This window comes from Diorhabda carinulata, chromosome 3, assembly GCF_026250575.1.
Source record: "Diorhabda carinulata isolate Delta chromosome 3, icDioCari1.1, whole genome shotgun sequence".
NCBI lineage: Eukaryota > Metazoa > Arthropoda > Insecta > Coleoptera > Chrysomelidae > Diorhabda > Diorhabda carinulata.
The window spans coordinates 35,217,569-35,232,851 of record NC_079462.1 but is presented as its reverse complement, the minus strand read 5'-3'; the positions used below and the strand labels follow the sequence as shown (position 1 = coordinate 35,232,851).

The 15,283-nt window shown below is 34.8% G+C and overlaps 1 protein-coding gene across 2 annotated transcripts in view; it reads left to right on the top strand.

The window, feature by feature from the left end:
• LOC130892080 (MAP kinase-interacting serine/threonine-protein kinase 1-like) overlaps positions 1-15,283 on the top strand; it is a 71,578-nt gene that overhangs the window by 49,658 nt on the left and 6,637 nt on the right. For both annotated transcript variants that reach the window (XM_057797310.1, XM_057797311.1), the window contains 3 exons: positions 10,844-11,050; positions 12,493-12,734; positions 12,800-13,069. In XM_057797310.1, coding sequence (XP_057653293.1) covers positions 10,844-11,050; positions 12,493-12,734; positions 12,800-13,069 — 719 coding nt within the window. The remainder of the gene's footprint in view (positions 1-10,843; positions 11,051-12,492; positions 12,735-12,799; positions 13,070-15,283) is intronic.

The following is a 15,283-nucleotide window of genomic DNA, read 5'->3' as shown; positions in this document are numbered from 1 at the left end:
TACGTAATATTTTACGATAAAAAATCAGCTGTCCTTTGTGTTTATGTCGGTTTCTCGGAAGGCGCTGGGTGATAGCTGTTATAACCAGATAGACTGGTTTTCTTCGTATTTTATATAAACAAACTTTTGTTAATAGTTCAATTGTTATAATTTTTAAGTTTTTAATAATAACGTTTTTGTGAATAGGTCATCGTATAGATATGTACCTTGTTAATAAGAAATACTCACTAACAAATATACGAGGGATGTACCAATCGATTATCAATTAAAATTCATAGGAAACTCCAATTTTTAATTGAAGATATATAATATACGAGGGATGTAATAATCAATTAAAATTCATAAGAAACTTCAATTTTTATTTGAAGATATATAATATACGAGGGATTTAATTTTATAAGAAACTCCAATTTTTAATTGAAGATATATAATATACGAGGGGTGTACTAATCAATTATCAATTTAATTTCATAATAAACTCCAATATTTGATTGAAGAAATATAATATATGAGGGATGTAATAATCAATTATCAATTAAAATTCATAAGAAACTCCAATTTTTTATTGAACATATATAATATACGAGGGATGTAATAATCAACTATAATTTCATCAATCACATGAACTTGATTGGTAGTTTTATTAATCGAGTTAATGAGACTAGGCTCATAAACTGATTAAAAAAAATATGAAACTATTTTTTTCTACAATTTTCTGGGTTTTTTTCATTTTTAATTTCGTTGGAGGCCCTTTCTGCTACCTAGTTAAAAAAAATAAAAATCAGATTTAATAGAAGACGTCGATATTCGTTCAAGTACCACGTGCACCCCTAGGGGTCCGACCATATTGAAAATCATTAATTTAACTCCAAAGTGATACAGATGCGTCTAAAACGGTGGGAAAGAGAAGCTTTAAGTAGCGATAGACGAAGAACTGAGAAAAATATGAGGTTCGACCAATTAGTCACAATTTTTCAAATGGAACAGCCGAGAAACCCTCGAGTTAGTCGGGTCGTTGGTTATAATCGCTAAGATGGTACAAAAGTGGTGTTAAGAGACGCTACCGGTCTTCCAAATTTCTCAAAGTTGAGACAGTTTTGAAGCTGGAAACCATCGGCATTCGCCACACCAAAAGCCTCTTAAGATTGCCATCCAATTACTGGAAGACAGTTTCATATGACTTGGAAGAATTTGTTTCGAAGAAAAAGTTGTCATTAATAATTTGGTTTTGAAAGGCAATACGCCTACGCAAATTAAATAGAAGTTAGACATATTGTAAGAAGACTCCGTGCCATGATTCGTGATAGAAGAGGTTATCGGCAACTCATTTTTCGTATACTAACTGGTGAATTATGCTATGTACCAAAAGCGCATTCGAATCCACATTTCCAGAGGCAAAGATTTAGTCAAAACAATGGTTTACAAAATGCGAATCTATTCCGAAAAAGGCAAAGACTGGAAAAGTGATTAAGATCATATTTCGAAACAGTCGCGGGGTTATGTTCATAAAAAACCAATAACTGGATAGTATTACGCAACATGGCTTGAATTTAAAGGGAGAAGTTTCAAAAAAAGGGACAGAAAATGAAGAAAAAATGTTTTTCTTTTAGAAAAACGCACCTCACATAGTTCGGTGATCGCCATGGCTAAAATGCTCTAATTGGTCGACCACCCATCGTTTCCCCAAGGTCTGGTCCCCCTATCTCCTTACCTCAAAGAAGCAATCGCCTCCATTATGTAAAAGTCTCACTTTTTTGGTTTTCAACATCAGGGGATCAGTCCAAGATTTATTTTTTGCCAAAATCTACCGAAATATTTAATACTCCATCTTTTACCACACATGTTATATTTATTCAAAAGTGATTATCGGATTGGACTGCACTTTCCCTTCAATTATTTTGAGCTACTAGATTATCATCCGTACAGTAAGTACACTGTGTATATGATATCGTCATAAAAACAAGGAGTGTAAATAAACAAAAGAAGAAAGTCTAGTTTCGTCGAGCGTTGACCTAAACGAAACCAACTCGTCATCATGCTAATATAGGTGATTGTACATACGTTACATCCTGGACAAGATAAATGCATCGTAGGTGGAAGGCATTATCAACATTTATCTTTGTTTGAAAGTTAGAAATACCATTGAGAATTGTACAAGTATGGCAGTTTGATTGTATGACTTCAACGTGACAATCGATCGATTTTCTAATCGTAAAATTATGATAAGAAAATGATTCATCGTGGATGATACTGGTTAATAATGGTCAGTTCTATCTTTGAAATCTATTATAGGTTAATGGAGAAAAAAATATAACAAAAGTGGCCTTAAGAAACACGTTTTACCACTAGAGGGCGTATTTGATAATATATTTATATACTATAAACGGATTCTTCGACAAATTTTGATTATTACTACCAATTTCGAAAGATTTTGCGCCGTGACTCAGTTTCAACTACTAATGAACAGTTTTCGAAAAAAATGTTGCTTGATAGGGTTAATTCTTGTACAGGATGGACCAGAAAAAAAAAACTAAATATAATCCACATACAATTTTCGAAATATACATCTAGGAAATTCATTTCTTAATAAGAACGTCATCCAGGTGTGCAAAATTGCTCGAATCTAGGTCTCAAATTGATAAAAACTCGCTGGCACATCGCGCGGGCAATAATTACTGTTCTTCAGCTGATTAAGCGGGTTGGGTTATTGGATTGGACTCCCCACAAAAAAAAATCCGGTGGTGTTAGATCCGAACTTCTAGGCGGCCGTGCAATGTCACCTCTGCCAGATATCAGTTTCCCCGTTTTGTGGACCCCCATTCCTTATCACCCCCAACGTAGACCCTCGTCGAATCTCCCGTGGACCCCTGGCAATTCTAAGCAATTTAATTAGCAACGTGAGTGCTAGAGGGCGCGAAGGATAAAAATTTGAGTGGATCTTTCAAAAGTAAACTGAATTAACGTAGAAATATCGAAATCCGCATATCGATATCTTTTTTACGTTTCGATATATCTTGAGAAATATGTAAACGGGTAGAATTTTTCGCCATAATATGCACTCCTGGTCGGAAACGAATCCCTGGTTGGATGCTGAATGCAGAAGATCCAACATCGGGGTCGTTGGTCTGTATATGTGTGGTATGGACAAAAAACTGGGGCTTTTCTTTAATAATAAGTCGGCTAATATATCATACATACCCTGCTAGGAGGATAGGACATGGAAATTTATTTATTTGCCCACCCAGACCTCCAGACCTAACTCGTGAGGATTTTTTTGTGGAACCGTATAATAGATATAACCAATCAGGCATAGCAAAGACCTAACTTGAGAGCAAGCTCCAAAAAGTACAAGATTTTGGAACTGCGAGGGTATTTTTTTGGTTGACTTTGAATAATCAAGTATAACCGAGGATTAATCTGACTTACTAAATCAGTTTATTCAAAAATTATTGGCGTAGAAAAACCATTCGAAGTTTGCGCTTACCACCATATAGTACTGATCTAGTTCCGTTCGATTATTTTCGCAAAGCTGATGAACGAGTTAAGGGATTTTTGATTGGGGCTTTAGAGACATTTAGGGATTTTAGAGTTTATCTAACCTTTATATTTTCCGAACATATAATTAGTTTTATAATTTTGTGATTAATAAAAATGAAATCTGTTAGTTTATAATTATCTTGTTTGATTAAAATGAAGGCAACGCGATAAGCAATCCGTAACCATTGTACATGAAATATTTTGTATCGCCGATTAAATTCATTGACTTGACCTTTGAATGAACCCTTTCATCGATATTTTTTTTGTCACAAAAACAAAAAAACGTACGTTGTAGTTTAATAATAATAATTACAATGGAATTTACTAGAATCAGACGTCAAACGATAATTATTAAAAAACGTTCACCTTTTATATGCGAATTTTGAACAGCCCAACCCTGTAGAATAAAATCCTTTTGACAGAGAAGATACAAACATACATGAAAGGTATTTAACTAAATCTTGGTAGATACATCAAAATAAATATTGTTATTTCTCTGTGTTTTCGTCCCAGTTATTATGTGGTAATGATAACAATTTTTCTTCATACATTCCTAGATTCATTGATCTGAGCTGCAATCTCTGGACCCGCTAGTCTTCGATCTTGATACCTGATCAATACAATAAGTTTATCTTCAACGGTTGTGCTTTTTCGAGGCTGTCAAAGCTCGTGGTAACTAAATTTTTTCCTAGATGATGAAGCCTCGCGTTTAATGCAAGAGTTTCAACAGTTAGTTCCTTGGTTTTATCTATTTTAAAACTACAAGTCTGAACTTGCACAAAATGAAAACATTTCGTTACGAACTTCACCAAAAAATGTCTTGATCCAAAAAGTATAAATCTCAGCACGTTCTTGAGTCTCATAGGGCTAACTGGGACTAAACTACAATCATAAACGCCGAAAGGAATAATTCAAAGCTTAGTATTTAGAGACACTATTATTTTTGATTTGTTTCGATCTTAGATTTTATCATCTCCCAGTAACATTTAATTATTTAAAAAGGTGACTCATACTATAAACAAATAATTTGAACAAACATTATCAGAAAACAGTTTTTCAACAACGTGTCCTCGTTAAACAAATATATATCTGACGGTTAAACAATTTATTTGAGTTCGCAAATATATAGAGATATAAAATTTCTCTTATACCCAGTGGCCCATATTTTGATAATAAAAGTAAAAGTAGTACGGATGTACCGGATTGTTCATTATGATTTATCCGCTGCTAAATTCTACGAGGATTTGCCTGGAAAATTTTGTATCATCGTCGTACAAGCCAAACCTAGCCAAACAGTTCATCAAGCGAATTCCCCAAATTTTAGACTTTCTCAACCGAACAGGACCGGCCTCACAGTCCGTATCGTGGACGAGTTCGTATTTCAATGCCACAACCCCACAATAATGATAACTCACAAACAAATCAACCAATTTCGACGAGACTGGCGGCGATCGACTGGGTTTTTTGAGTTTATGAGCCGATAAACTTTTGGAGTCGATCGATAAAGTCGTTTAAAAGTTATTTCAAAAAAACCACATTTGGAAAAAAAATATTTTGAGTTCATACAATACAGACGTACAGACATCATTGCGGAAATATTCAGGGAAGTTTTCTAGGACCTTAAAACGTCCAGATCTGAGGGAAACTATTTTTGAAAAACAACGGGGTGGAAACAATAACTTCCCGATATTTAAAAATTCATTTTTCTTAGCGTAAAGTTAAAAGAAAACTTATTTTCGGTTTTTATTTCTCCAACGATAACTCACAAACAAATCAACTAATTTCGACGAGACTGGCGGCGTTCGACAGGGTTTTTTGAGGTTAAGAGCTGATAAGTTTTTGGAGACGATCGATAAAGCCGTTTGAAAGTTATTTCAAAAAAATCACATATGAAAAAAAATTTTTGTAGTTTTTTTTATTACATACATACGGACATCATCGCGGAAATATTCAGGGAAGTTTCCTAGGACCTCAAAACGTCAAGATCTGAGGTAAACTTGATTTTCGACAAACAGAGTGAAACCAATAACCTCGAAACAAACTCGAATATATATCAAAAAGGAATTTCTGGAATTCCCCAAATTTTAGACTTTTTTAACCGAACAGGACCGGCCTCATAGTCCGTATCGTGGACGAGTTCGTACCAAGTTTTTTTCAATATTTACATCTAAACGGAACTTTATATATAAACCTCTCCGATGATGATTACATAGTTATTGGAAAGATCGAAATATATTTTACTATTCCATTGCCACAAACCCACAACAATTGAATATTTGAAGTGGACATTTTAGCTAGAATTACAACTGTATCTGTATCTGAATAATTACTAGAAATATAAGAAATTGTTATGCCGCTCTGATGAGACGCAAAAATGTTAAATCGGTAGTTACAACCCTCTCCTTGCAATTGCGTGCCTTTATGGATAATAATTTTTGAGAATACGTCTGAATACGAGGTAAATGAAATTATCTAAATTCGTGCTTGTCTACCGTTTTGTAAATTGTAGAAAACATTTGTTGTTAAACGTAGTACTAATAAATATTATCGTCAAGGTTGGTTAATTCCGCATTTAAAACAAAACTGACGGAAATCATGCGTAAATAAAGTAAATACTTTATAATAATTTCATGAGCCACTGATTCGGCCAATTTGCTGAATTATTTCGTCGACGATAAGACAATTTTTACAAAAATTGGTACGGAATTTTAGATTTTTCTAGCCAGGACTGTGAAATGATCGAACAACACCATGTGACACAAAAAACCGGTAATCTATGTTAACCACGTGATACCGAACATTATACAGTAGGTGAATAAATGTATTTATAAAAATTCTAGCGTTTATATTTCTCATCCAATCCCACAAATGCATTTATGGTGTAGCTATCTAGCGTCAAATTACGATACGAACGAATCAGTTCGTACTCATCCCGAATTTAATTTCCTGGAATCCGAAACGTTTCGTCCAGTCGACCGAAGACATTTTCGCGAAACAGAAAATGGAGAGATGTTCAAATGAGCCTAAAGAATAATCAACAAAATGGAAACTAAAAATCGGAAGATCCTTTCGATCTCGCAAGATTTTTTTTGAGTATTTGCTAGCTTGAAATCAATAAACCAATTTTTATGATCTTGGTAGCACTCTACGTGGTTTTTTACGCTCTATTAATTGTTGTATTTCATTCAAAAACGATCCGAAAAGAAATTTTGTTCCCAAATATTTCGAACCAATCAACTCATTCTCACGTTTTTGGCGGCAATACCTCTAATAATTATTTCTGTTCGTCGAAACGATCCGAAAAGAAATGTCAAAGTTATGTAGAAAAAAAACTTTTTTCGATTTTCTTTTGTTCGCGATATCTCTCGAACGAATCAACCGATTTTGACCTGATTAGCGGCAATCCACGTGGTTTTTTGAGGTTATGAGCCGATAAACTTTTGAAGGCGATCGATAAAGTCGTTTAAAAGTTATTTCAAAAAAACCACATTTAAAAAAAATTTTTTTTGAGTACATACAATACAGATGTACGGACATCATCGCGGAAATATTCAGGGAAGTTTCCTAGGACCTTAAAACATCGAGATCTGAGGGAAACTATTTTCGAAAAAAAAAACGGGGGGGAAACAATAACTTCCCAATATTTGAAAATTTTCATTTTTCTTAGCGGAAAGTTGAAAAAAAACTTATTTTTGGTTTTTATTTCTCCAACGATAACTCACAAACAAATCAACTAATTTCGACGAGACTGGGGACGATCGACGTGGTTTTTTGAGGTTAGGAGCTGATAAGTTTTTGGAATAGATCGATAAAGTCGTTTGAAAGTTATTTCAAAAAAACCACATTTGAAAAAAAAAATGTTTTGAGTACATACAATACAGACATACGGACATCATCGCGGAAATATTCAAAGAAGTTTTCTAGGACCTTAAAACGTCGAGATCTGATGGAAACTATTTTCGAAAAACAACGAGGGGGAAACAATTACTTCCGGATATTTGAAAATTTTTATTTTTCTTAGCGGAAAGTTAAAAAAAACCTTATTTTCGGTTTTTATTTCTCCAACGGTAACTCACAAACAAATCAACTAATTTCGACGAGACTGGGGACGATCGACGTGGTTTTTTGAGGTTGAGAGCTGAAAAACTTTTGGAGTCGATCGATAAAGCCGTTTGAAAGTTATTTCAAAAAAACCACAATTGAAAAAAATGTTTTTTGAGTACATACAATACAAAGATACGGACATCATCGCGGAAATATTCAAAGAAGTTTCCTAGGACCTTAAAACGTCGAGATCTGATGGAAACTATTTTCGAAAAACAACGAGGGGGAAACAATTACTTCCGGATATTTGAAAATTTTTATTTTTCTTAGCGGAAAGTTAAAAAAAACCTTATTTTCGGTTTTTATTTCTCCAACGATAACTCTCAAACAAATCATCTAATTTCGACGAGACTGGGGACTGATAAGTTTTTGGAATCGATCCCGTTTAAAAATTATTTCAAAAGAACCATATTTGGAAATCGATTTTGTTGCTTATTCTTTAGGTTCATTTGAACATTCTTCAATGTAGCAGCTAAAATTTCTCTCCATTTTTTGTCTAACGAGTCGAGTTCAAGCTAGCATGTGTCAAGAAAATTACTTTTGCTTTTTTTGGATAATTTTCGGTAAAACTTACTTGCAGCAACAAATTTTGGTTCACTAGTTGACTCGATATTTATTGGATTTATCGAAATTTGATGATAACTTTATATGAATTTTGTAGTAATTGCAATTTTTCGCGAACTGCTTAATTGATTTTTTCTAATTTGACGTTGCTACCTTGATAGGCTTCATTTTATAAGTATATTTTTGACTATTTTTAAAATGTCAACATAAATTTATCATTATTATTATTATTATTATTATGTAATAATAAATATTTTTTACTTAGTACATTATGTTGGTTTCTTTAAAAACCCGCTATTAGAAATTAATGGGTATTCATTAACAGGCTTTTATTTATTGAAATGTTGCCAAGCAAGTTAAATATCGGACAAGTTTCTAAAAATAAATAAAACATGTGGCGATATAGTTATTCAGTATTTTGGTGAACAGCCGGCCGGCATTACAAATAACGCGTACTTTTCAAAAGTGGTATAATCAAATTTGTGTTTCAGTTTGTTGTTTCAAAATATTGATATTAATTAAAATTAAATGACGATGTTATGTAAAAGAAAAAGCGATTCGTTGAATTATTATTGTAACGGTGAGTTTTTAATAATAAAATCTACGTTGTAGCTTTTACAAAAATAGTCCGGGATCTCACACTCCGCTCCATTATAGTCTATTATTATGAATGAGAGAGTAATAAAACGATAAACAATTCATCAAAAACGTTTAAAGATTAGTGTCGTGGGTTTGTGGGAAAGTTTTTCAAAATATTCTTTTGGGTATGTTTAAACTAATTGTCGGAGTATTTTTTTTCTATTTCGATTGAAGTACCTCCAAAACATGTGATTTGAAGGCATCAATCGCTTCTTCAGGTATCATCTTTCAGCAATTAATTAGTAATAAATTACCCCGAAGAACGCGCGTCCGTAACTATTTTCGGTGCCGAGATAGCGTTTCCGGGCTGCCGTAGCTTAAGACCGCCGAAGGGTTGTCGAGTTCGAGTCTTGGGGGTGGTTTTCGGTATCCGGGACCCATGCCATCTTTCAGCAATTAATTAGTAATAAATTACCCCGAAGAACGCGCGTCCGTAACTATTTTCGTTGCCGAGATAGCGTTTCCGGGCTGCCGTAGCTTAAGACCGCCGAAGGGTTGTCGAGTTCGAGTCTTGGGGGTGGTTTTCGGTATCCGGGACCCATGCCATCTTTCAGCAATTAATTAGTAATAAATTACCCCGAAGAACGCGCGTCCGTAACTATTTTCGGTGCCGAGATAGCGTTTCCGGGCTGCCGTAGCTTAAGACCGCCGAAGGGTTGTCGAGTTCGAGTCTTGGGGGTGGTTTTCGGTATCCGGGACCCATGCCATCTTTCAGCAATTAATTAGTAATAAATTACCCCGAAGAACGCGCGTCCGTAACTATTTTCGTTGCCGAGATAGCGTTTCCGGGCTGCCGTAGCTTAAGACCGCCGAAGGGTTGTCGAGTTCGAGTCTTGGGGGTGGTTTTCGGTATCCGGGACCCATGCCATCTTTCAGCAATTAATTAGTAATAAATTACCCCGAAGAACGCGCGTCCGTAACTATTTTCGTTGCCGAGATAGCGTTTCCGGGCTGCCGTAGCTTAAGACCGCCGAAGGGTTGTCGAGTTCGAGTCTTGGGGGTGGTTTTCGGTATCCGGGACCCATGCCATCTTTCAGCAATTAATTAGTAATAAATTACCCCGAAGAACGCGCGTCCGTAACTATTTTCGTTGCCGAGATAGCGTTTCCGGGCTGCCGTAGCTTAAGACCGCTAGGGGATGAGCTAGTTCGAGTCTTGGGGGTGGTTTTCGGGATCCGAGACCCATCCTATCTTTCAGCAATAAATTGTCGCGTTTCTCGTGAACCGTAAAAAAGCTGCCTCAACTTAATATACATGGCACTATTGACTGTGCAAAACAAATAAAGGAAAGAATTTGCTTTGAATTTTGTATTTGCAATGGAATTAAATCAAAATGGAGCTTCAAGAATAATCCTAAAACGAAAAAACACGTCAAAGTGATGCGATACTTATCGTTTTCTTCGATTAAAGCTCAGCCACCTTATTTTTTCAGATTTTCCTCCCTATGATTTTATTTTTGACCATTCGGGATTACTTTATATCACAAGATATATTCAAATACTTACTAATTACAGTTATATACATTTTACATTATAAAAATGAAAGTATTTGAGCGTACTTTGTCATAATTATGGGTATCGAAGAAATTTTTATAATTTTAACATCATTTAACCCAAGCTTCAACTAGAACTACAAGAATTATACAATAAAAAGTTTTTCATGACGTTTGGATCTGCTCTGCAGAGGAAAACTTTCCTATATCATTGTTTGTTCTATGTTTTATATAATAAAGAAGAGATTGGGTGTAAAAAAAGCCAAAAATATTCGATTTTTACAGTTTTTGACATGGTCACGTTTTGAGATAGTTTAGATGATAATCAGTAATTTTTGATTTACTTTATAGCCTTGTACCAACTCGATAAGTCGATCTCAGATATAGTATGCCGTGTTGCAATCTTTTAGGGACGTCCTGTATGATGAATGCACTAATGAAAAAAATGAAATTTCAATAAATTGAAAGTGTGACCCAGTTAAAAGAATTATCATTTTCTTTTTAAAGATTGTAACGGCATCGTGATCAGTAGCAACGGTGACAGCATCAGAGGCTGTAATGGAGGCGGCGGAGGTGGCAGTGCTTCCGACAGCGGGGATCAGATGGACGCTGATACCCGCGAAAGGGAACTAGCCCGTCGCAAGGAAGAGGCAAAAAGGAGACGCCGCAAGAAGAAACGTACCGGATCATCATTGGTATCATCATGTTTTCAAGGTAAAAAAAAAATTTCTAAATTTAGTTTCTTTCGAAACTGGACTAAATCGGGCTCAAACTTAAAAACTGAAACTTTTTTTAGTTATCGGGGATAAATAAAAGTATCGATCGCCAAAATTACATACTTTTAATTTCAATTCTAGTCCAGGATCTAGTCAATTATAGTCCAGGAGCCAGTGACAAATTTTCATGATAAAGTCCTTCCTAATCGAAATATATAATATAGATAAAAGTTTAGTTTTTTCATAAAAAATATGATTTTTTTTCACATTCAAGCACCCAACTGACGTATAATACTCCATGTCATCTTCTACGTTTCGGTTTTCGGATACGATCTTTTTAACTAAAATATTTTCAAAAGTGGACAACTTCCGGTTGTACCGGAAATCGACTGTAACTTTGTTATTTTAAATAAAACACCCTGTATATTAATACATTTTTAAAATCTACGTAAAATTTTAGTATACTTTTGTCTAAAGACTTTTTTCGAAAAATGGCATCATTTTTGAGTAATTAATTTTTTTGTAAAAAATTTTACCGTTGCAGACCCTTATAAATCATTTTTTTACGAACAAACCCTTAAAGATATGAAATTCGTTTCTGTTCGGTTTCTTTTAGCAAGATCAGACGTATTTGAATCTATAGGAAACAATTTTTCATTTTATACAAGGTGTGTATAAAAAGTGTTCAAAGTTTAACTTCATAAATATCAAATTTCTTTATTTTTTTGAAATGGAATCACACGTTTTTTTCTATTTTAATGCATTCAGTCTGTAAAAAAATCATATTCACTAATCCTGAATGCATTAAAATAGAAAAAAACGTGTGGTTCTATTTTAAAAAAATAAAGAAATTTGATATTTATGAAGTTAAACTTTGAACACTTTTTATAGACACCCTGTATAAAATGAAACATTTTTCCACATAGATTCAAATACGTCTGATCTTGCTAAAAGCAAACGAATAGAAAACCATTCTTATATCTTTAAGGGTATCTTCGTAAAAAAATAATTTATAAGGGTCTGTCAATTGTCAAATTTTTTACACAAAAATTAATAAATAACTCGAAAAGTATGCATTTTGCGAAAAAAGTTTTTAAACAAAAGTATACTAATTTTTACGTAGATTTCAAAAATGTACTAATATACAGGATGTTCAAATCTTACGTATCTAATCTTAGATGCCGTGCCATCTCTATGGTTTATTACATTATGACTAGTGCCGTTAGATGGCGTGCAAGTGTGTACGCTTATCAAGGATGTTAAGGTTACGTATTTAGTACAAATAATTAACTTACATAAAAAAAAATTTTCCGTAGATAAATATTTTATCAGTGCGTCTATTTCTGGATATAAATATTCTACAAAAACAACTTGAATGTTTATATAATATAATATTGAAATTAAATAAGTAGATATAAGTTGGTATTCCCATTATTTCAGATCTATATAAATTGACCGGTGAAGTTTTGGGGGAGGGTGCCTATGCCTGTGTCCAAGCTTGCGTTAGTTTGTTCACCGAACAAGAATTTGCAGTAAAAATAATCGATAAGGTTCCTGGTCATGCCAGAGCCAGAGTTTTTCGAGAAGTCGAAACTTTCCATCATTGTCAAGGTCATCCAAACATTATTCAGTTGACGGAATTTTTTGAGGACGAAGAAAAGTTTTATTTGGTTTTTGAAAAGGTAAACGAATTCGATGCAACAAATATTTTCGATGCAAATTTCGATGTTCGTCGTTTCTTTTACAGATTAATGGAGGTCAGCTCCTGAGGAGAATTCAGGAATACAAATATTTCAGCGAGGCCGCCGCAGCGGAAATCATTAGAGAAGTTGCTTCGGCGTTGCAATTTATGCACGCTAAAGGAATAGCGCACAGAGATTTAAAACCGGAAAACATACTCTGTGTACACAGCGATCGACTGTGTCCTATCAAAATTTGCGATTTTGATTTGGGATCCGGTATCCGCTTTCAATCGAGCGTATCCAGCCCTTTAGCTACACCACAATTATTAACACCGGTAAGTTACACAATTTTTCAGCTTCACATCGTCAACGGCACAGTATTCGATTCACCAATAACTTTCTCGAAACTTTGAGGTGTGTAAACCTTGGATCAACTAACTTCCAGTTAAAACCACGGGATCTTGTTTGGCTCTAGTCAACTCCCTAGCTGTTCTTGACATTATCCACTCCACTTCTGTTATATTTCTTGAGAAAATCGTGGATAAATTCATTACTACATTGAACTAAGACGACCAAACCATTGGACTGACTGTATTTCTTGAACGTTTAGGTACACAATATGTTGAAAGTCGATCTGATGGAATCGATTCAGTACTTAGATCTTGTGAATGTATCCAATTTTTACAGCTTGCAATCTACTAAAGCGTTTTGGGGATCCGTGGACCACATCTGTCGATTTGGTCGTCTTCTTCTTGGATACATACCCTCCAATGTCGTGTTTCTTCAACTAATCGTGGATAATTCGATTTCTACGTTGTACTAAGATTACCAAACCGATGGGACTGCGTTTCTTGAACGTTTAGATACGATATATGTTGAAGGTCGATCTGATGGGTTCACTAGGAATCGATTCAGTACTTAGATCTTGTGAATGTATCCAATTTTTACAGCTTGCAGTATACTAAAGCGTTTTGGGGATCCGTGGACCACATCTGTCGATTTGGTCGTCTTCTTCTTGGATATAAACCCTCCAATGTCGTGTTTGTTCAACTAATCGTGGATAATTCGATTTCTACGTTGTACTAAGATTACCAAACCGATAGGACTGCATTTCTTGAACGTTTAGATACGATTTATGTTGAAGGTCGATCTGATGGGTTCACTAGGAATCGATTCAGTACTTAGATCTTGTGAATGTATCCAATTTTTACAGCTTGCAGTATACTAAAGCGTTTTGGGGATCCGTGGACCACATCTGTCGATTTGGTCGTCTTCTTCTTGGATATAAACCCTCCAATGTCGTGTTTCTTCAACTAATCGTGGATAATTCGATTTCTACGTTGTACTAAGATTACCAAACCGATAGGACTGCATTTCTTGAACGTTTAGATACGATTTATGTTGAAGGTCGATCTGATGGGTTCACTAGGAATCGATTCAGTACTTAGATCTTGTGAATGTATCCAATTTTTACAGCTTGCAGTATACTAAAGCGTTTTGGGGATCCGTGGACCACATCTGTCGATTTGGCCGTCTTCTTCTTGGATATAAACCCTCCAATGTCGTGTTTGTTCAACTAATCGTGGATAATTCGATTTCTACGTTGTACTAAGATTACCAAACCGATAGGACTGCATTTCTTGAACGTTTAGATACGATTTATGTTGAAGGTCGATCTGATGGGTTCTCTAGGAATCGATTCAGTACTTAGATCTTGTGAATGTATCCAATTTTTACAGCTTGCAGTATACTAAAGCGTTTTGGGGATCCGTGGACCACATCTGTCGATTTGGTCGTCTTCTTCTTGGATATAAACCCTCCAATGTCGTATTTGTTCAACTAATCGTGGATAATTCGATTTTTGCGTTATACTAATATGACCAAATCAATGGAGCTGCATTTCTTCCAAGTTTAAATCCGATTTATGTTGATGATGGGTTCACTAGGAATCGATTCAGCCTTTTGATTTAGTAAATGTATCCAATTTCTGTAGTTTGTAATCGCCAAATGCATTTTGGAAGTCCGTAGACCACCTCTGTCAACTTTTTAGTCTTCTTCTTCGATATAAAGTCTATGAATATTTACAAAAAGGTCAATTGTTCATCTTTAGTGTCTGAAGATGATAATTTGGTTATCGGAATGCGTTTCAGACAGTGTAATCGTGAGTGTTGGTGTAGTGTAAACAGTGTGTTTAATATGAATATCATCAACGGTTCCAGAAGTTGGATATAGTTATGGGGAAGCTCTATAAATAGTTAGTCTTAGTTGCCTTGGATCAGTGGTGTATGAAAAATACAGAAAAACAAGAAAAGCATTAACAAATAAAAAGAAAAAATGATGCATTGCTATCCGTTATTCAAAGTTCTCATATCAGTACTAGTGAAATATCATCACAAAGTGACATTAGCCACAAATAGCTCTTCTTCTTGTAATATCCAGGTACTTAACTTCTTGGAATATGGTTATTAATGTGTTTTCTTGTCCTGGCTTGTACATTTCTGGTGAATACTATAATTCATGCCGTTTAACAATCTCCAAATATTGTGTTT